This window comes from Globicephala melas, chromosome 14, assembly GCF_963455315.2.
Source record: "Globicephala melas chromosome 14, mGloMel1.2, whole genome shotgun sequence".
NCBI lineage: Eukaryota > Metazoa > Chordata > Mammalia > Artiodactyla > Delphinidae > Globicephala > Globicephala melas.
The window spans coordinates 85,875,552-85,897,667 of NC_083327.1; the positions used below are offsets into that span (position 1 = coordinate 85,875,552).

Genomic DNA, 22,116 nt, shown 5'->3' on the forward strand with positions numbered 1-22,116 from the left:
TGCCGACGAGCCCAGGACAGAAGCCCAGGCGGCTGACGGACCGGCCGTTGCCTGTGCGGCAAACACAAGATACAAGGACCACTGTCGATTTCTGGGAGGGCAAAATCTGTGAGCTGGGGCCCCCCAGGTGTTCCTAAGTTTCTAATAACAGACGAAATAGTTCTGACCTAAAACAAAACTCTTGTGGGTGGACGTGTTTTGAGCCTTGGGAAAAGAACTGAGAAATGCGCCAAGTGCCCAAGAGGGCTTTGTGGGAAAACAGGTCCACGAACCTGTCCCCACCTGTTTATTCCTTGTGGTTCTGAGGAAAAGAAAAAAAAAAAGGCTCACGGGATAATTAAAGCTTCTGCGATACGTTTATATTTTCAGGTCTGAAAACCATTAGACCAAGCTAGGGAGCTAATTTTTAGAAGGCGGCATTGTTTTTGTTTTTGTCGGTCGAGTTGGGTACCAGAGTGAGTTAAAATGGAGGGACTTTCAGAAATTGTCTTCTTGGTGAAAACCCGGCTGAGACCAACAGGTGCCCCCCCTCCCCCCGAGGGCAGGGGGTGCCCAGTGATGCTGGCCAGTCACAGCACGGTGGGCAAGGGCCTGGTTTGGGGCCGGCTGGGAGGACACAGGCCTCTGTCCTCCAGGCCCTGGTGGTGGCTCGCCCTGCATCACACCCACTCCTGTGTTCACACGCCCTGGGGGAAACATTAAATATCCCTGACATGTCAGGTGAGGACAGACCTGTGCAACAGAAACACAAAGCACGACACAAAAGCACAGCTTCCACAAAGGGTACCCCTGCTCTCAGCAACACATCCTCTGCTCCCCTCTGGCCCCGGGCGGGGGGCAGGGGTCTCCAGGGGAACCGAGAAGGGACTGACGGGAGGCAACCCAACTGAGGGTTCCCACGGGCCACAGGGTTTCCATGAAAGGGGAAAGCCAGCACTCAGGGAAGCCCAGGCCCTCTCGGAAGCTCGGGGCGGCCGCGGCGACCCTTGAGCCGCTCCTGCAGATCCCGGTCCTCAGGAGAACACGAAAACACGGGCACAGGTTGGGCTGGCTCCCTCCCGGGGACGCGAGCGATTCTTGGGAAGCGTGGCCACCGAGGCGAAGTTGCTGCTCCCGGGGCCGGGGTGGCCTCGCCCCATCAGATCTGCAACGGGAGAGAACGTGGGGGCCTCAGTCCCAAGTGGGGGGCAATGAGACGAGGGCTCTTTGGATCATCTGGAGGGACCAGGCATCTGCTCCTAGGTGCCCTGTGCCCGGCGGTCACTCAGCCGCGGGCAAGGGCAGAGGCGCAGACGCCGGGCCCCCAGGGCTCTGCCGTTAACTGTCACCTTCGCACCGTGACACCTGGGCTGTGTGTGCCGGAAATCAGACCAGGTCACTGACTTTATAATTGGGAAACACACGTCTCCACGGAAACACAGGCCACGACTGCGCAAGACCCACGGGCTGGGGGGCCTCCAGGCACTCGGCAGGTCCGCAGTGGAAGGGCCCCGGCTGGTCGGCTAGGGGCAGAGACGGCAAGGTCAGCACAGCCAGGCGTCGGGAGGTCCCGCCTGGATCCCCTCCGGCTGCCCGAGAAGGTGCAGGATGAGCGGGCGCCGGGCTCGGCTACAGCCGCGTAGACGTGAGTCTCTTCATGCCCCGGCGCTGCGCCAGGCTGGAGGACAACACGGGCTCCAGCCGCGGGGCCTGGGGGGCTCTGTTCAGAGCGAAGTAGGTGGCGGCCATCGCTCCCTGCAACACAAGGGAGCGGCGGTGACGCCGTGCCGGCCCCCGGCCCGGCCTGGGCCTCGCCGAGCCTGGGCTACGGGAGGCCTTCCTTCAGGGCCACGGAGCACCGGCCCTCAAACATCAGGGTGTTGCTCTGATCGCCGTGTCCACCCGCCCTCCGGACCCCATCTGTGAACTGTGCGGTGACTGGGGGTAGACGCTCTGGGCTCCCGGGGAGCCCCGGGGTGAGGTTCTCCCGGCCCCCGATCCGCTCTGCGGCTGCGGGGTCCCTGGGGTGCCCTCCTGGCAACGGCACCCCAGCTCTGCCAATCTTGAGGATCCGGGACCAACCTGGGTGACTGGGCCCCTCCTGGAGCAGCTCTAAACCCTCGGGTGGTCTTGAACGGGTGGCTCCCAGCAGGAGAACCCCAGCCGTGCACCCCTCCCAGAAGAGGGGCCGCCCCTTCTGTGTTAACAGAAGTTGTCACTTGCTCAGAGTCCGGCATGTGACTGCACGTATGGGATGAGCCAAGTAGCCGTAAATACATGCGGGATGCCTATCTGGGCCTGTTGCGGGTTCCCTGCCGGCACCCCGTGACCCCTGGGGTTAGCCTGCGGGCATCGGGGCAGCTCTCTGGAGCCCCCGCTCCCACCGTTCTGCCGTGGGGACCAGTGGTCGGTACCTTCACCAAGTGGACGTCCTGTCTGCGGAGCTGGTTTGGGGACAGGTACTCTCTGTTCACAATCCACGGGTGTCTGAGGACCTGGACGGCTGTCAGGCGCTGCTGAGGGTCCACGTGGAGCATCTTGGACACGACATCCTGTGGGGGGAGGGCAGTGGGTGCCGCTGCTTCTCAGGGGCTCCCAGCCAAAGTCCTCCCCTGCTCACGGCGACACCCGGCCACCGTGCTGACAGTGAGGCTCCGCGCCTGGGGCCGAACGTTTACCCCCAGGTTTCTACACATGTGAATTTTTTTTTAAAGCTTTAACCGTCGTCAACTTGGTGGATCACCCCAGGTTCATACAGTATTAAAGATTTTATGTCTGAAGAGAAATCAAATGTGGAAACGTTCAATAGCGGGTGTAAGTTACTGAAATATCATTTGAGTAAAAACGATAATCTTCCAAAGGGAGAAGCTGAAATAATGACTATCCCACAGATATAAACCAGTCATAACAATGTCCTCAGTTACATTTTATCACATATAATAAATATTACTATCCTCAAATCCACCAATGTTTGCTGCAAATAATCACCAACTGTGGAATTAGTCATCTGCTGCTGTTACTTGTGTCCAAAGGGGCTCATGTTCCATAGAGGTGATTTTCTTATTTGAGTTTGTTCGTTTTTTTTTTTTTTTTTTTTTGCGGTATGCGGGCCTCTCACCACCGTGGCCTCTCCTGTTGCGGAGCACAGGCTCCGGACGCGCAGGCTCAGCGGCCACGGCTCACGGGCCGAGCCACTCTGCGGCATGTGGGATCTTCCCGGCCTGGGGCACAAACCCGTGTCCCCTGCATCGGCAGGCGGACTCTCAACCACTGCGCCACCAGGGAAGCCCTGATTTTCTTATTTGATTGTAATGTAATAGCAACAAAAACTCCTACAATGGGTTTAAAGACTGAGCTCCACTTCAGATTTACATGTGGCAATACATGCAAATGTGTGTACCTACGTCTACACACACGTACAACTAGAACTGTGAGCTGCATCTGCATGGAATTCATGAGACTGTCTTCACATGCTTGAGGCACCTGCTCTTGTGAGCATCAGGGCTGTCCTTGGGGGAAAGAGGGTGAATATTACATCCCTGTTTTGTAGGTGAAGACGTGATGTGTATAGTTCTTCACCAAGTGCCCAAGGAAGAGCCTCGGTGAGAATCCGTGCTTTTCTGCCAGCCTCCTCTCCTCCTTTCACTGTTCCCATCACATTCCAAAATGAAATGAAATCAGTTAGAGTATCTGTTTCATGTGAAGTTGCATCACTCAACAGAGTTTGTGGTCATCAACCGCAACAAAGAAATATTATACACTAATAAAATATCCTTCTACAGAGAAATACAATGCCTTTTGATATTTGATAACATTAATCTTGGTAACTTCTTGAAACAAATATCTCCTGGAAGGACTGTTCTCCCCATTTCTATGTGTGGAAAATGAAAGCAGGGAGACCTTTATTGACTTGATCAAGACCTCACAGTAGGGACTCCCCTGGCGGTCCAGTGGTTAGGACTCTGCACTGTCACTGCCGAGGGCAGGGGTTCAGTCTCTGGTTGGGGAACTAAGATCCTGCAAGCTGCGTAGCGAGGCCAAAAAAAAAAAAAAAACAACTCACAGTAAAGCAGTGTGTTTTTACACAGTGCATGCAGGAGGCAGATAAAGTATCATAACATACAAATCCGTAGGCTTTGCCTGTTTTCGGAGGATTGGAGGTTTTGTTGTGTGGCGAGCACAGAGGGGGGAAAGGCACAGGGGAACGAGCGAGGGGAAGATACGGCAGGGAAGGAGCAGGGAGAAGCCGGCAAAAGGTCCTGGGAGGCAGTGAAGTCCTCTCCCTGCAGCTGTGACCTTGGTAACGTGTCCTGTACCTGACGAACTCCTTTCCTGCCACCTTTTCCCTGCCCCTCACTCCTGCTTGAAATCACCTCTCAAAGAAACCACCAGCACCCAAGTCCTGGTCTGTGGCTCTACTGTGGGAACCGGAACTAAGACAATTCCCATACTCATTCAAAACAGAGTGGATGGAAGGAGCAATGCGGGTGTCAGGGTGCGACACAGGGGAGGTGCTCACTAAATGCCGGCTGCCATTACCTCCACCATGACCTCCACCACTTCCTCCACCATGACCTCCACCATCTCCTCCACCATGACCTCCACCATCTCCTCCACCATGACCTCCACCATCTCCTCCACCATGACCTCCACCATCTCCTCCACCATGACCTTCACCATCTCCTCCACCATGACCTCCACCATCTCGTCCACCATGACCTTCACATCACCTCCACCACTTCCTCCACCATGACCTTCACCATCTCCTCCACCATCTGCTCCACCATGACCTCCACCATCTCCTCCACCATGACCTTCACCATCTCCTCCACCATGACCTCCACCATCTCCTCCACCATGACCTTCACCACTACATCCACCATCTCCTCCACCATGACCTTCACCATCAGCTCCACCACTTCCTCCACCATGACCTTCACCATTCCCATCATCTCCACCATGACCTTCACCACCACATCCACCATCTCCTCCACCATGACCTTCACCATCACATCCACCATCACCTCCATCATCTCCTCTGCCATCTCCACCATCCTCTTCACCACCTTCATCACCTCCATCATCTCCTCCACCATCACTGTATGAGGTCACACAGAGACGGTAATGGCAGAGCTGGAATCAGAACCCCAGAATTTCTCCTCCTCTGGTCATTTTATAGAAACACAAGAAATAGACTGTTGATGCTGTTTCTTACTGTGGTTGGACTATAATTTACTATTTGATTAGAGAGGAATTCCAAGTCTGATGGACAGAGGAACAGGGCTGGTCACAAATGGTGCAGATGCAGAGAAGCCCCAATTCAAAGTATTTTTTAATAACAGAAATACACCCCTGTACCAGAGTTTTACTTGATCAGTCTGTGAACACTCAGGGCTATCATTTTGCAACATCCCTAAAAGTGTGATGGTTAATTTTCTGTGTCAACTTGGTTAGGCCATGGTACCCAGTGTTTGGTCAAACACCTGTCTGTTTTATAATAATTATAAATGGAGTACAATCTTTAAAACTCGTGAATCACTATGTTGTACACCTGCAACTTACATAATGAACCATACTTCAATGAAAAAAAAGAAAAACAAAACAAAAGACACTCGTCTAGAGAACTCCCTGGTGGTCCAGTGGTTAGGACTCTGCCCTTTCACTGCCGAGGGTGCAGGTTCAATTCCTGGTTGGGGAAGTAAGATCCCACAGGCTGTGTGGTGAGGCCAACCCCCCCACCCCCAAAAAAAAGAACCAATAGTGATCTAGATGTTTCTGTGAAGGTGACATTAACAATTAAATCTGTCAACTTCTCCATAATGTGCGTGGGCCTCATCCAATCAGCTGAAGGTCTTAAGTGAAAAAAGACTGAAGTCCCCGAGGAAAAGGGAATTCTGCCAGAAGACGGTCTTTGGACTAGAGCCGCAACATCTACTCTTTCCTGAGTCTCCAGGCTTCTGGCCTGGCCTATAGGTTTTGGACTTGCCTCCACAATTCCATAAAAATAAATAGCTCATCCTCTGTCTTAGTCTCTCTCTGTCTCTGTCTCTATACATACACATCCTATTGGTTCTGTATCTCCAGAGAACCCTAATACACCAAGGCTGTAGAAAATGTGAAAAGTGTGATGAAATATTTTTGCAAAATTTCCTTTTTTTAGCTGTGTCTCTTAAAAAAATCTATGAGCATAAAATATCTATATGATTTACACGAAAAGTATCCTCTAGTATTCTCAAAGATAAAATGGTTACTGCAGAATGTCCATACCTGAGAAGAGCACTGGGCAATGTACTCACCTTTGCCGCGTCAGATATGGAATCCCAGTTTCCCCCGGAAAGGGCGTACTTCCCGCTGCCAATCCTTGCCAAGATATCCTCAGGGGTATCATCTGGTCCGTTTGCAAAAGGGGTAAATCTGTGTGATGAGAGAATTTGTGGTAATGAGCTTCCATTTTATAATCTAAGATAAAGTTCATTTCGCCTCTTTGTTGTAAAAAGAATAATATTTTCTTTCCCATCATGCCCCAAATCCAGGATTCATGGTAAAGTGTAATTTATTTCTTACTGCTGTGTCTCTTTTCCTTACTCAGCCAGTGAAGAAAGTTCTGTGGACCCAAGGATGAGCCTTTCCGGACCGTTTCTGGCTTCCCGGGTGACAGTGTGGTACAGTGGTTTGCCCGGTGATGCGGTTTCCATGGTGACAGTGTGGTATATCGTGGACGGGAGACTGGGATTTGAAGTCTGAGAGACCCATGGTCGATCTATTACCAACTCTGCCTTCTTTGACAAATGAATTTTTTGAACCTCAATTGCAAAATGGGCAGAATAATACACTCGCAGGTACGCACAAACACACACAAAATGCAAACGGTTCTTGCCCTACTGTAAGTGTGTGATAGATGTTTACTGTCACCCCTTCACATAAACCAGGGTGGGTCAGTGTAGCCTCCCCAGAAAGAGAATTATATGTAATCCTAACGCACTTCCTTCAGTGGCAGGGTTTGTACTCCTAGTTTATGTATTGGCAAAGTAAGCACCAGAAGAATCACAAAGCGTGGCATTGGGAAGAAACTGCAGGGCCTCCTTTGCTATTGCAGCCCTCAGGGCACGGCCCCAGGCTCACTGGGGCTCCCCCCTCCACTGCGACACTAGTCACTGATTGACTAGGAAATACCTCACTGAGGCCACGCAAAAAGCAGGGCATTCTCAGTCACTCCTGTGATTCACCCGGGAGCAGAGCTAGTGAGGGTGAATCTATGACCCGGAGCCTGGGCTGCCTGCCTCTTCGAGACGTGGCTGCTTCCTGGCTCGAGAAGATGTCTGTAAGGAAAGATGCTGTGACCTCTGTGCAGAGGATGCGTGGTGCAGAGGCGAGAACGTGGACCCGCGGTCAGAGGCTTGGGTTTTTGTTGATGAGCTGGGCTGAGCTGTGGAGCCCCAGTTCCCTAATTCCAGAGACACACTTGAACGACAAGGCGTGACTTTCCGCCCTTGCTCTCTGGTTGTCCTGCAGGGGCTTCAGGAGACTGAACTCAAGGTCTGTAGGTATGGGCCCACACCATGCACAGGGACAGGCCCACAAGGGCCAGCAGCCTCGGCAGGGGTGCCCTGAGCGCTGACACCCACGTGAGGGTTTGCGTTACCCCGCCAGCATGGTGTACAGCAGGATCCCCAGACTCCAGATGTCACAAGCCGCGTCATAGCCTTGCCGCTTCAGGACCTGCCGGGGGAAAAGCAGACGACGGATAAGCACTTGGCAGGGAAAATTCAAGCTGTGATGGGTGCATAACCCCGGCGGGGGTCGGGGGGATGGCTGGGGATGCGGGGTGACTTCAGTGGAACTGTCGCTTATCGCCGCAAAGCCAACCCTAATTCCGTGCAGTAGGATTCCCCAAAGACCCTCGCACACAGGGAGCCCTGGCTCTTGCCAGATACACGACAGACTGAAGAGGAAACAGTTAATTTTTAAGGCAGAAGAATTTTGGGAGTTCCCTGGTGGCCTAGTGGTTAGGATTCCGGGCTTTCACTGCGGTGGCCCAGGTTCAATCCTTGGTCGGGGAACTGAGATCCTGCAAGCCGTGCGGTGTGGCAAAAACCAAAACCAAACAAAACAAAAACCAAAACAAAACAGAAGAATTTTTTTTACTCTGGTAAAATATACTTAGCATAACATTTCCCACCTTTGCCGTTTTTAGGCGTACGGTTGAGTGATACTAGGTACGTTCATATTGCTGGGCAGCTGTCAGCATCACCCATCCTCACAACTCTTTTCCTTTTGCAAAACTGAAGCTCTGTCCCCATGAAACAACAACTCCCCCTCCCCTCCCCCCAGCCCCTGGGAACTACCATTTAACTTTCTGTCTCTATGAATTTGCCAACTCTAGGTCCCTCATGTAAGAGGAATCACAAAATTGTCCTTTTCTTCCTGGCGTATCACACTCAACACAGTGTCCTCAAGGTTCGTCCATGATGTGGCGTAGGACAGGATTTCCCTCTTTCTTAAAGCTAATATTCCACTGTACCGTCCATCCATCGATGGACACGTGGGTTGTTTCCACCTTTTCGCTGCTGTGAACACGGGTGGACAGATACCTGTTCTTGCCTCTGCTTTCAACTCTTCTGGGTTTGTACCCAGAGGTGGAGTTGCTTGGTCACCTGGTAGTTCTGTGTTTGAGTTTCTGAGGACTAGTTAACACGGGAGAGTGTTCGTGTCCCGGGGTTACACACTTCAGGGGAAGGCAATCCTCTGATATGTCTACAGTTGAATAACAATAAAGAAAGCAGCGCGAGTACTCCGGGCGACTGCAGGTCACTGGACTGACATTGAACGTGAAGTCAGGAGAGCCGTGTCCAATTTCCTTAGACATGAGGGCCGGGATCTTTGCACCTCAGGCGTGGTGTCTGCAGCATGGCAGGTCACCGAGGCGTGTGAACACACCAAGCGTTCGGGGTTCAAGCCCTTGCCCATGTTCACTAGCTGAGTGATCTTCAGTCCCTTCAACACATGGGGTCTGTTTTTTTTTTAATCTGTGAGCTGTCTGTGGCTAACAGTATCTACCCTGCCCACTCCATGTGGCATAGGAGGATAAAAGCAAAAAATACAGGTAAAAGTGCTCAGTAAATGGTAAAGTAATATACCAACGTAAGGTAGTCTCTAATCACTAAAACCAATACTATTAACATTAGTAGCGATCAAATAAGGCAATAATATTGCTCAAATAGAACCAGATTGTTCTTAAAGGGGCTACAGGTAGCATCTGGACAGCCTAATGATGGCCCCAGCTGCGTATCCATCCGTATCCTGGCAGGCACGTGGACATCTTCCTCGTGGACCACTGGCCGTGGTCACCTCGTGGACCCCACCTGGGTCACCTCTCAGCTCACAGACTGGCCACTAGGGGCCAGCATGCCTCTCTCTTAGGACTTTCTGTACGTGTCACTGCACCCACCAGGGCCACCCTGGAGCGGCTTCACCAACCACCAGAGGGATCCACGCAGAACCTAATGTCTGTTTTCATTCCTGACCTCCCCCCCCGCCCCGCCCCCATCAGCAACGTCAGCCTCTTCTGTTTCCAGCTCTGCTCTCACCAGCATCTTGGGTTTGGTTGCTTTTCTAAAAAGCAAGAAACTGGATTTGTCTCCACAAACACATCAGTGAGTGCAGGACCTACCGGAAATGATCCCCAGAGCCCGAAAAGGGCACAGCACGTACGAGATGTGCTGCCGAGGCCTCTGGTGCCCTGAGACGAGGGGGCGGGAGGGGGGGCCCGCAGGATTCACGTGCGTTCTCATCTGCAAATCTCGGCAGAACCCCAGCGTTCTGTCCCACAGCACCTGACTCGCTCCTGGAGCTCTGGGAAACAACCTAGATCAAGAGCTCTGGCACCAAGTCCACGCACGTGCCCTCCCTCCTGGTGCAGCTGCTGGTAGATTGCTGATCCCAGGTGACCCACTGGCTCCCTGCCCGGTTGTAGGAGAGACCGACGCACTATTTCTCACCGCAACTCCTAACAGACAGGCAGGTTTGATCGAAATCGTGTAGAGCACAATGACAATTCCACATGCAAACCTCACCATTACAAATTTTACGAATAGGAAATAAAATGATAAAATAACTGTGTTTGAGCAAAAAGAGACCGAAGCGCCTCACTTCTGCCCTCTAGAGTTACTGCCGACGCCAGTACACCGAACCGCGCAGTGACTCTGGAAGTAGGAAAGGGCCGTCCTCCCGCCGGCTCAGCGGCCCTCTCACCTCCGGGGCAACGAAGTTGGCTGTGTAGCAGGGGGTCATCAGCAGCCCGTTCTCGGCTCGCAGCTGCTTGGCGAACCCGAAGTCACAGATCCGGATGGACTCGGGGTTTCCAGACTCGTCCATGTACAGAATGTTGCTCGGCTTCAGGTCTCGATGAACGACCTAGAGAGGCAGGAGGAAGTGCGCCTGAGCTGGGGCCCAGGCTGGAGCAGGGGACAGAAGCGGGGACACACTCAGGAGATAAGGGCTTATTTGGAGTCATTTATTCTGGGCAGGTCCTGAGGCAGGAAGCAATCGGCTGGGATGCTCCGATCTCTGTAGGTCCTCCCCCCTCTCTTTCTCTCACACTGACACTCAAAAATCGAGGACCCCACCTAAGCCCCTCGGATGGCGAGTGAGTATTTGGATGAAGAGATAAGTAAGCCTGTGCCCAAGATCAGGGAGGTCCGCTGGGGCCATCACACAGAGAGACACTGGTGGTGAGCTCAGTAACACGGGTGGAAGATTTCTAAAGAGAAACAGCTGCTGTGTGATGCCACGTTCCAGCGGGCAGGTGTCGGGCACCCAGCGGGTGATGCAGACAAGGAGCCTCTGTCGTGTGCACGTGGCCAGTGGACAGAAATCCGAGAGCCGCATCTGTGCGGAGGGAGCCGCACGGCGCTCTGAGCACCGAGGACGGGGCCGGCGGCGCCTCAAAGCACAGCGGCCATGTAGCTATTTAGGGCACAAAGCGGCTTCTTCTGAAGGGGACAGAGGCCGATTGTAAGAACATGTGGTGTGTCTGCATGTGGCTTGGGGCCCACGTGTCTCATTGTCCTGCTAACACCCAGGGAGAGGACAGAGAAGGGAGATTAAAGGGCCACGGCTGGCAGCCGGCTTACAGGGGCTCCGATGGCCGGGAAACAAAAGACTTCGGTTCCAGGTCTGTTGCCCCCCCTCGTGCAACAGAAGCCAACCTGCAAAACCATCATCTGCAGGGCTGCTTCTACAGTCTGACCGTCCTGGGAGATGACCATCGTGTAGCCCTGGAGGAATGTCCTGGTCAGACGGGGCTGCATTTTAAAAGCTGACAGCCACACGTACACGGCTGGCCGGGGAAGCACTGCTGCTTCCTGGGAGGTGCTGAGAAGGTGGGGGTCTGGGGCTGAGGGCAAGGGGTCTAGAAGCATGGTGCTGGGTTAGAACCCGGCTGTGTGTGCAGCTTTGGGCGCGATACGCAACCCTTCTGCGCTGTGGTCTCCTCATCTGTGAAATGGGTGTGATCCAGAGTCTAGAACTGCCCAGACGAAGAGCTCAGAGCAGCACCTGGAACCCTCAGCGGTCGCTGTCATTTTACCACCATATTTCTTGGCATTGGTGGAGGAATTCAATTCTAAATAGGGCAACTGATGAACATTCCAAATTTCCCTTTATCAAGCCCAAACTACTTTTTTGCTGGTCTCGGTGAATTTAATTTCTTGACCTAGCTCCTGGACACACAGCGTGTGTGTCTAAAATCATTTAGACCCAAGAGGGACGGTTGTGATTCACAAGGAAGACGAGGACACCTGAGTTCCCAGCTCTTGAGCCCGTGGCCTGAGCGCCCCCGGGTCCCGCTCTTCCTCTGTCCTCCCCGCGGGGCTGCCCAGGGTGGGGGTGGGGCGTGGCCTTACCCCCTGGGAGTGGAGGTAGTCCATGGTCTTGGTGATGGTGCACAGCACATCGCTGGCCTCCCGCTCCGAGAAGTACCTCTGCCGCAGGATACGGTCCAGCAGCTCCCCACCCCGCATCAGCTCCATCACCAGGTACACGAACTTCCCGTCGTCGTAGACCTGGGGGTGGGGCGGGAGAGCACACAGGCCTCAGGGACCTCGCGGTCACCCTCGCGGGCCTGCTGGCCACTGGGAAGGAGGGGCCACCCCGGCAGGGGCAGGGGGCGCATCAGTGCATAGAGCCTGGAGTCCCAGTACTCCCCTGGGAGCAGACACAAGACTTCTGTAGAAAATGAGTGAGGATTTTCTAGTCATGCCAGACGAGGCTCTTCTTGGGAAAAAAACCGCTTTAATGATCTGCTGCTGGGCAGGGCATGGGTCAGCAGCGCTGAGATGTGCATGGATGGATTTAGCTGCAGTGAACCCTGGTACTGCCCCGCCTCCGGGAGAGCGATATTCAGAGACGGACAACGCGATGCTGGCCCAGCCCCAGGTGGCGGCGTTCTCCAGGGCCGCGCTTTTCAAACCTTACCGAGCAGGTGGTTGGTGGGGAGCCTGACCCCGGGGGCCCTCTACGCTGCTGTGCCCTGTGCGGGGGACAAGCCCTGGGAGTCCGGGAGGAGAGGAGGTAGGAGGGCTGGTCTGCTTTTATTTCAGAAAAGCAGTAGATGAAGAGAGCTTTCGTCATACTAGCGTTAATCTCCTGAACGTAAAAGACAAACCAAACCAACAAGCTCTGGGTCTCTGTCAGGCCGATGGCCCAGCAGAGGGGCCGCCCAAGTGCTGAGAAGAACCAGAGAGAGACGGAGCAAAGCACCTGAATACGGTGACTTTCTAGCTTCCGAGCCAGTGATTTCAGAACAAATCACTACAACAATCTGGCTGGCACGGAGCTCAATAAAGGACGTAAAGTTCATCTTGTTGTATTTATTTCTGAGTTTATGAGCAAACGCTCTGCTTTTGCGAATGTGCCCAGGGTGACGTCGCTCATCCCAAGCACAGTCAGGGCTCTTCGGGAGTTTTCAAATTCGCTGATTTCTGTTTGCGGACCTTCGCACACACACGACGAAGGCAAGAGCAGGGGGCTGATCTCGCGCAGGGGAGCTGACCGTGACCCGCAGGGACGCAGCTGGGCTGCACTTCAAGCTTTGCTCACACAAGGCCTGTTCCACGCTTTCCTCAGAACTGAATTGGCATTTGGAAGGCCTCCTACTCCAGGCATTTATGGGGCCCAAAGGAAACTGAGGTGGCCCCAGTATTTTGAGGTTTTGGGTTCGCGATGCTGGCATCACTCTGGAGTTGGAGAGGAAGACAAGGCTCTCTCCCCTGCCTGACCCCAGAGGCCCAGCCCTAGGCTGCCAGGTGCACCCAACTGGCTCCAGTGTGACTGGGCCCTGCTCCCTTCCCCTCTTTCAGGGACAAGGGCCACACATCGCTCAATCGGGAAAGCGAAGGGAGCTGGGAGGGGCTCCGGGTCTGGAGTCTCAGAGCTGGAGCCCATCTCATGGGCCCCACGCTCTCCATGACAGCGAAGCGAAACACACCTGGATTAGAATCCACACCAGCTCTCTCTCCTTTACGCACGTGCGCATTCTGTGATTTGGGAGGAGTGGGGTGCCGTCAACGGGGTGTGAATAAACGGCCCGGCAGGCCGGGCTACCCAGCTGCCGGGTGTCCCCGAGCTGTCCGGGCAGCAGCCCCTCCGGCTCCGAGCTCCTGGGCGCCAGGAACAGCTGGTGAGCCGAGCAGCCGGCTTGCACCAGATCAACGGTGGCTTCTGGCGCCGGCCGGAGGGACACAGAGCGCAAGCGACACCACTGTTGCACGGAGGCGCTTACGTCTTTGAGGGTGATGATGTTGGGGTGCTGGCCGTACCGCAGGAGGATCTCAATCTCTTCCGAGGGGTCCCTTTTACTCTTATCGATGATCTGAAACAAACAGAGGTGGACGTGAAGCTTCCAGCTGGCGCCTGCGGCTGCAACCCTTTCTGCCCCTCCTCCCCTCCGGCTCAAGCTCAACCAAGATAGCCCGCAACTGCCTAGGAATTCACGGCAACCCTTGATTCCCCACTGAGCAGAAGAGACTGACGTGAAAAAGAGAGAGCACCTGCCTGCACACGCTAATGTTAAGCTATGACAGGGCTGCAAGGAGAAGGGTGGGTTCGGGGCGCTCACACAGGCACCACCGAAGACAGAAGGCGCTCTTCCACCACTCGCAGCGCAGGCTCTGGGTTGGCGGCCTGTGCCCCCTGCCCCATCCAAAGCGGGCCTCCGGCTGCCGTGCATCTCTCTCCCTGTTTGGTGGTCACACACCGGCAACAAAGTGAGACCCAGTGTGGTTCTCACCAAGAGACGCCACGGCGGTGTGCGTGCCGAGGCTGCGCTGTGACTTACACATACGGACGCTCCTTCTGGCTCCTACCTCCTCCTGCTGGTCTTAGGATGGCAGATAAAATCCTCTTACCCCATGAAAACAGATGGCTTCCGATCACAGGGTGTCATGAATGAAAGCCCAGCTGGAAACAAGAGGTCACCTGTTGGTGGACAGTCACTCAAACCTCTGGGGACAGCTTCCTGGGCCCCAGCTCCTGCTTCTTACGGGGATGCAGCTGGCTGGGGAGGGGACCCCACTCAGGCGAAGGCTACAGCACGTGTGTGGGAAACGACACTCAGAAGAGGAGGATGGTTTCTGTGCATTAGCTTCACCCAAGTTCAAAACGTTCGCCATGTGGACGACGTGCAGTCATTTCGCTGCTAGAGTGTGAGGGAAGTTCACTTCCACTCTCTATCACGTCCGAGGCTCTGAGTGGAGGCTTGCGTGAAACTCACTTTCTTCTTTAGATGAACTAAATGCTCAGGTGGCACAGGACCCAGTGTTGGAGCTCTGCCCGCCCGACGCCCTGCCGCCCCTTCGCTGCAGTGGAAGATGGTCATGGTGCCCGCGCTTCTCTCAGTTTTAAACCCACTGCCAGGCTCTGACGACATTAGCGCCCAGGACCATGAGCCCTATGACACACGTTGTTCAACAAGGAAAAACCTAAGCTTCTTTTTTTTAAAAAAATAATAAATTTATTTACTTTTTGTTTATTTTTGGCTGCATTGGGTGTTCGTTGCTGCGCACGGGCTTTCTCTAGCTGCGGCGAGCGGGGCTACTCTTCACTGCGGTGCGCGGGTTTCTCATGGCAGTGGCTTCTCTTGATGCGGAGCACGGGCTCTAGGCGCACGGCTTCAGTAGTTGTGGCACGTGGGCTCAGTAGTTGTCCCTCGTGAGCTCAGTAGTTGCGGCACATGGGCTCTAGAGCGCAGGCTCGGTAGCCGTGGCACACGGGCTTAGCTGCTCCGCAGGATGTGGGATCTTCCCGGACCAGGGCTCGAACCCGTGCCCCCTGCATCGACAGGCGGATTCTCAACCGCTGCGCCACCAGGGAAGCCCCAGCTTCCTTTCCTGACACAGCTTCCCTCCTTTTGTTCCTAAAGTTCTAGCTAGGAACTGGGATCACTTCTGTTATTGGCAGAAGCCAACACACAATGCATCCTTCTAGAGATCTTTTTAAAGGCTCGTTCAGTGGGTGATGGAGGGGATGCCCTAACATGTGGGTGCCCAGGCAGCCACGGGGCAGACCCTTACACTGCCTGGATCACATGTTGACCAACAGGGTTCTAGGACCGTCTCTGCCCCAGCTGCCTGCCGGGCCATTCAATCCCTGGGCTGCGATCCCTTCGCAATTTGAGAAGGTTAAAATCACTAGTGGTTTTTTTAAAAAGTTAGTGGTAGATTCATAGTTTTTCAAATAAAATTTCATGATAAAGGAAATGTATTTTTAGCACAAATCACAATAGAATAGGATGCAAGATAAATAAGAAAGAGGAAGCCTTTTCTCTATGCCGATGGCCCAGAGCAGGGGGAGGAGGGAGCAGTTATGGGACCAGAGGGGCGGCTGCACGAACAGCGCACCCACAGGGGCTGGGGGCTCTACCCTCCTCCCTCCTGTGGCATCCACCCCGGCAGAACCGACTGGAAGGCAGAGAGCAGGCAGGGTGGGGTGATGGGGTCCCCAGTGGGCACGGAGGAGAGGGCGGGTGCCTGCCTGGAAGGGAGGCCCCCGGGGAGTGGAGGCAAGCACGGGCTCCTGCACCTGCCCAGCCGGCCGCTGCCTCTCCTATAGTCTGGGCAACGTGGGACCGACACACGGCAGCAAGTTCTGTTCAGACCCAGCGCTGTCATCCTGATCGCTGTCAGCAAAGGCTGGCAGCTTCGTCCACAAATCTTTTTCCGGGATGTTTTTGGGCGAAAGGTCAGGAAGAAGAGACACAGAGCAGTGAGGTGTGATGACTGGTCCCTGAGCACAAAGCCCAGGTCTGTGGGGTACAGCGGAGCCTGGGGTAGGGGGGCGGTTTGAGCACATTGTTCAGACGCACACAGGAAGGAATTTCTTCTCCGTGGGGTCCATTTCTCAGGATTGCTATTGTGGGACTGGCTTCTAGTTCAAGCGAGCCCTGGTTAATCGAGTCCTGTATCTTGAGAACAGTATTGTTTTATAATCTTGCTTATGCAGCAAAACCGAGGGAGGCGTTCTCAGCAAACATGTTCACCCGCAAGGCCTCCTCTCTCCATGCCGATGCTCAAATGATGCTGACGGACCACGAGCGGGGAGGAACGGTGGATCTGTCCTCACCCGCAGCAGGAGGCCACCCACAGGTCAGCACCCAACGGGCCTGGCAAATCAGACTCTCACGGGGCCGCTGTTTGACAAGCTGTATATTTCCACAGTCCGTGAAGCGAGGCTGGCCCCAACAAAGGATGGCAGACAACGTGATTGTCCTCAGCAGGTGAAGCGTGCAGGTGGGTATCGGTACATCCTTACTCCTGGTGGCTGAAGGCGGGGGCAGGACTGGTCCAGGCTTCACTACCATCCACGCACTCTCCCCTCTGCCTTTTGGTCTCTGCGTTTCCCCATCTCCCTCTTGCCCATCTCTCTCCAGCACAGGCTCCCCTCCTGGACACTGAATGGCGTGGGGCTTCGAGGTGGTCAAGAGGCGGCCTGAGCTCACAGGCCGGCCGAGCACCTCCGGAGGTGGGCGTTTCTGCTGACGTGTCGAGAGGATCCATACGTTTGACACGGGAGGAGTAGAGCACGGAACCCCTTGTAAAATTCAACAGATACCCTCTCCTGTTCAACTACTTTAAACAAATGACACAGAGAAAGGACTCCAAGTTTTCCTGCCGGAAAAAATTAAAATTTCCATGCCAATCAGTTTTCCTTCTAAAAATAAGCTCTATTCACGTCAGGCATCTGTCAATTCCATTGCTTTTTCTGGCTGACAAATTACATACACAGTAGGAAAATGAGCCCAGAAACGCGATGTAATTGTCAACGGTCTGCTGTGAATACCAATTGGGGCTCCTTCTGGAGAGAGGCAGCCCAGCTTCAGCCCTGAGTGTGTCAGCCACACTTCACTAGAATTAAGGACTGCATGACACAGACTCCTGTACAATTTCAAGGATCTCACTTTATTTTCACCTGATTCTATTGCTACTTTAATAACACAAAAATCTGCTCCTGAAAGGACATGCAGCTGTGCTTCCCTCCAGGAAAACGTGGCCATGGCTGGGACATCCATCCATCCCTGAGTGAGCCTCTCAGACAAAGAAGGGGGCAAACGTGCAAGTGGAGCTTTGAATGAAGAGAAGCGTGTGTCTGCATGTTGGAAGATAAAACAGGCCAACAGGAAAGGCTACAGCGACAGAAAAGCTCCCTTAGCTTCTGATTCTTCAGTGACATTCCCCTTTTCGCTATGGCTTCTGGTTCTGTGATCAGTAAAATCCCTCCATGGCTTGATTGTGAGTTCCCTGAGAACAGGTTTGTTTTTGCCTGGAACCTAGCACTGCGTCTGCCTTGGAAAAAGCGTTAATAAAAAATTTGTAAAAACGAATGAAAGGAACTGGTTACTGAACAGGGGAGTCCCTGCAGAATGAAATGCGTTCTAGAGACAAGAAATGTTCTTTGGAGCAGTCGTACTGCCCACTCGACAATAAAAAAGCCAAAGAAGGGGATGAGGTGATTTCGAATTTGAAGAAAAGCTCCTGATTTATATTTCTCTCTCTCTCTCTCTTTTTTCTTTTTTTTTTTGGGCCACACCACTCAGCTTGTGGGATCTTAGTTCCTCGAGCAGGCACTGAACCCAGGTCCCGGCAGTGAAAGCGCGGGGTCCTAACCACCGGACCACCAGGGAACTTGCGGTATCTTTCTCTCTTACATAACATTGGTCCTCGACACCACCAAGCACCATGACGGGGGTGTGGAGACAGGAAATGAGCTGCGAAGCATGTCAGGGGTTACAAAAGCCCTAAAGAAGGTACGGAAGGCGAGGACGATGGGGGAGGACCACATCGGGGTCAGAGGTCAGCACCCAGGCTGGGGAGGAAACCGCTGGGCTCAGGGAAGAGTGTGTCGCCCTTGCGGGAGAGGGCTGGGGACAGAGGAGGGGCCTGAGGAGCTCCAGGAACGGGGCTGTGAGGCCCTGCTGGCCACTGCAAGGATCTGGGCTCCATGTGAGTGAGACGGAAACCACTGGAGAGGGGGGGTTTGTGCAAATGGCAGTGTCCAGATCCTGGGTCATGTCAAGCCACAAAGACCTAAAACCGAAGTAAAAATGAAACCTTGTGCAATGTTTGTAAAGTGAGTACAGAACCTTTCATGAAATAAGAATATTATCTTTTCCTTCCAAATACACCTCTCCCCTTTGAAGCCTACCCTATCGCAGTTACTTTCTGCAGTTCATCGCTGATTCCATTTCAGTCTTATTTCAAATGACAGGTGCATTAATGCCCTGGCATCTATGCAGTATTATGTCATGCTTATTTCAAAGTCCTATACACTTTCACCTCCTACCACTAGCCTCTGGGGCTGGCTATGAAGACAAAGGTGGGCCTGAGTTTCACATCAGACTCCTGAGCTATTTTGTCCCATGGAAATAGCTCCGAGAGCTTGTTTGGAGGTTCTAGCAGGGGAGCACAGCTACTCGTATACCCTTGACCGAAGAACGGTCCTCCTCTATCGGGGGGAGGTCGTCCTCTTCGACCGACCGCACGGCTTTGGGAGGGATGCACGTGGAGTGGTGAGGGAGGAAGGGGACACCCGCCTAGCCAGCCAGATCAGCTGAATCAACGCTGGCGATCAATGGGGTGACAGATGTCGCAGTCAGACGGACTTGAGGATATGGGGAGGGGGAAGGGCGAGCTGTGACAAAGCGAGAGAGAGGCATGGACATATATACACTACCAAACGTAAAATAGATAGCTAGTGGGAAGCAGCCGCATGGCACAGGGAGATCAGCTCGGTGCTCTGTGACCACCTAGAGGGGTGGAGTAGGGAGGGTGGGAGGGAGGGAGACGCAAGAGGGAAGAGATATGGGAACATATGTATAACTGATTCACTTTGTTATAAAGCAGAAACCGACACACCATTGTAAAGCAGTTATACTCCAATAAAGATGTAAAAAAAATTTTTAAAAAAAAAAAAGAAATAGCTCCAAGATCTTAGAAAGTAGGGCACGTCTGTTCACTGGGATGTGTCTGAGAGGATGTCACGGTTTTTCTCACTCAGCCATCCTAGCCCAAGGCAGGTGCACTGGGAGGACACCCCCAGCAGGTGGAGGGCATCAGCACCCTGTCCTCTGAGGCCAGATTCTCCTGGTGGAGGATCCCGGGCAGCCTGATGGTGTTTTGCCACAGCAGAAGGGAGGGACCAAGCCTAGGGACCCAGGCTCTGAGTGAACCCACACTTACTGAGTCGCTATTCCATGTAGGCACTGCTCTAAAGGTTTTGTTAAGTGGGAGCTAGAATTGGCCTCACTAATTTAGGGCCTGCGCACAAGTATGCAGCTGAGAGCAAATGCAAAACCAGCGATCTTGTTGCCTGGGGTACACTGGGGCAGGTTGCTTGTTGCCTGGGGTACGCTGGGGCAGGTTGCTTGTTGCCTGGGGTACACTGGGGCAGGTTGCTTGTTGCCTGGGGTACACTGGGGCAGGTTGCTTTACGTATATCGGTTAAGTTTAACTCAAATGTGGTTAATATGATGACAGAATAATTATTGTGCAAAATTAGGTACTTATAATACAGACATAAACTTAAAGCAAGACACAATGGTATTTCCAAGGATGTGAGACCTGCTGTATCCCACTCTTGAGTTTGGAGGCTGACCGTTACGGGCTGGCACTGCCGTCCCCTCAGGACCGCACTTGGTTCCTGCCCCTGCAGAGGGTGGGAGCCGCTGTGCTCTTGGTCTATCGCCTTCCTGCTGCCAGAACAGTGAGCAGAGGCTCAGCAGAGGGAAAACCCTCCCTCGTCTCCGGACACCAGCTGCTGGAACGTATCTACATAAGACACACCTTTAACTCTATGCTTTCGGCTGGGGTTCCCAACCTCGGCACCCAGACATTTTGGCTGGGTGAGTCTCTGGGGTGTGTGGGCGGGTGTCCTATGCAGGAGGCAGGGCAGCACCCTGGCCTCTATACACCACATACCAGGAGCGACTCCCGCCCCAGGTGTGACAGTCAGAGGTATCCAGACACTGCCAGCGTCCCCGGGGTGGGGGGCAGAATCACCCCGATACGACGGCCTCAGGCAAAGCCCGTGTACTCGGGCCACAGGGCTACAGTCCCCTGGGGACCTGCTCTCTTCCTGGTGCTCTGTACTCAGTGGGGAAGTCCCCGAACCCTCCCCGTAGCTGGATGGAGGCCCCGACGGGATTGTCTCTCAAAATGAAACGGACACCATTTTCCATCCAAGAATCTGCAGAGCTGGGTTTGCAAACTGTGGTGTCCCAGAGAGGTGATGCTAAACTCTAGCGGCTGAATCTCAACGGGGCTTTTGCAGGTCCAAGTCACTGAATGGCACCCTTGCTTCCATGTCATACTCGAGAACACACTGAGCCGTGCGGTTTCTTAGTTCCTCCAGCAGTAAGTGGGGTACTGCTGCCCATCCAGATAGAGCAGAAAAAAGCCCGGACACATTTCAGCTACGTTCTACCCGGAAAACGCTGGAAAGGGAACAGAACAGTGACCCTAGGCGGGTTACAGCAGTTTGGGTAGCAAACGGGCTCATTCTAAACACTCTTTGCCATGGCACTCCTGCCAGCTCTTCCATCTTTGAAGGAAATCTGCCCTCGGATGGAGGAATCGACCTGCAGCGCGTGGCTTAAAACGTGCCCCGAAACAGCCCTGGGTCCCGGGGCACTCATCTCACTGGAAAGTCTCTGCTTCTTCCTGTGCTCGGGTAGTTCAAGCATCTTCCAGACAATGAATTATGACCCACCAGAGTCTCGGAGAGGATGAGGGAAAGCCTTGTAACGTCCACCTGCCCAGTTCACCCCGGGAACTTCAAGTCTTGTAAAACAGAAACAGGACGCCTGGCTCTTTCTTTCTCCATCAGTTGCAGCCTCAGATCCTGGCTTTGCTGCCAGAGAGGCCGGGGTTGAAATTCCCCAGAAATTCCCATCGCGGGGTCTGATCTCTGGGGATCGAGCTATAAGCCACTTGTTGACAAAGCTGATTCAGATGGTGTCTTTTTGTGAGAGCTGGGTATGGAGACATAAGACACTATTGCCTTTGTCTGGGGATTTATTTTCAGACACGTCCCAGCATCAGGCTGTTTTCTAGAAAGGCATCAGGGTCAGCGAGCTTGCCAAACACTAGACGGGTTTCTTTGCACTCAATGGAAGCCGCCATTGTTTCTAGGACCGCTGCTGGTCACCTGATAAACTGTCTAAAGAAATTCTGCGAGAAATGACACATGCAGAAAGCATTTTAAGATGCCTGTGCACGCTTACGAAGTATGTGAAATATATTTAAAGTAAAAATGAAATTCTCTCGTCTGAGGTAGGACTAGGGTCTCCTCTCCATCACTGGCTCGTCTGGATACGGGAACGGCATCACCCGAGCTCCCCTACAAACTCTCCCAAGGATGGGGAAAAATAAAAGTCCTCAACGATCCAAATCCCGAACTACATCAGGCCCACACGCCAGTGGCTCCCGTGCAGTCTCAAGCCCCCTCTCCCAGGAATTTTACATCGTGCGACGTTTCCTCCCGTCACCCACTCCTCAGCATGTTCAAGACACTGGGCAGGCTGATGACCATGGACCCGAAGGACCCACACATCGAGCCTTTCTCCAATGTAAACATTCTTTTTTGTTT

At 53.6% G+C, this 22,116-nt stretch overlaps 1 protein-coding gene across 3 annotated transcripts in view; it reads right to left on the reverse strand.

Moving 5' to 3' along the window:
* Positions 1–225: 225 nt before the first annotated feature.
* The window catches only part of RPS6KA2 (ribosomal protein S6 kinase A2), a 351,085-nt gene continuing 329,194 nt past the window's right edge, over positions 226–22,116 (reverse strand). For all 3 annotated transcript variants that reach the window (XM_060283916.2, XM_060283917.1, XM_030852958.2), the window contains 7 exons: positions 13,760–13,849; positions 11,883–12,041; positions 10,231–10,392; positions 7,622–7,698; positions 6,276–6,393; positions 2,394–2,531; positions 226–1,734 (listed from right to left, as the gene is read on the reverse strand). In XM_060283916.2, the coding sequence (XP_060139899.1) occupies positions 1,609–1,734; positions 2,394–2,531; positions 6,276–6,393; positions 7,622–7,698; positions 10,231–10,392; positions 11,883–12,041; positions 13,760–13,849 (870 nt within the window). In that variant the 3' untranslated portion in view covers positions 226–1,608. The remainder of the gene's footprint in view (positions 1,735–2,393; positions 2,532–6,275; positions 6,394–7,621; positions 7,699–10,230; positions 10,393–11,882; positions 12,042–13,759; positions 13,850–22,116) is intronic.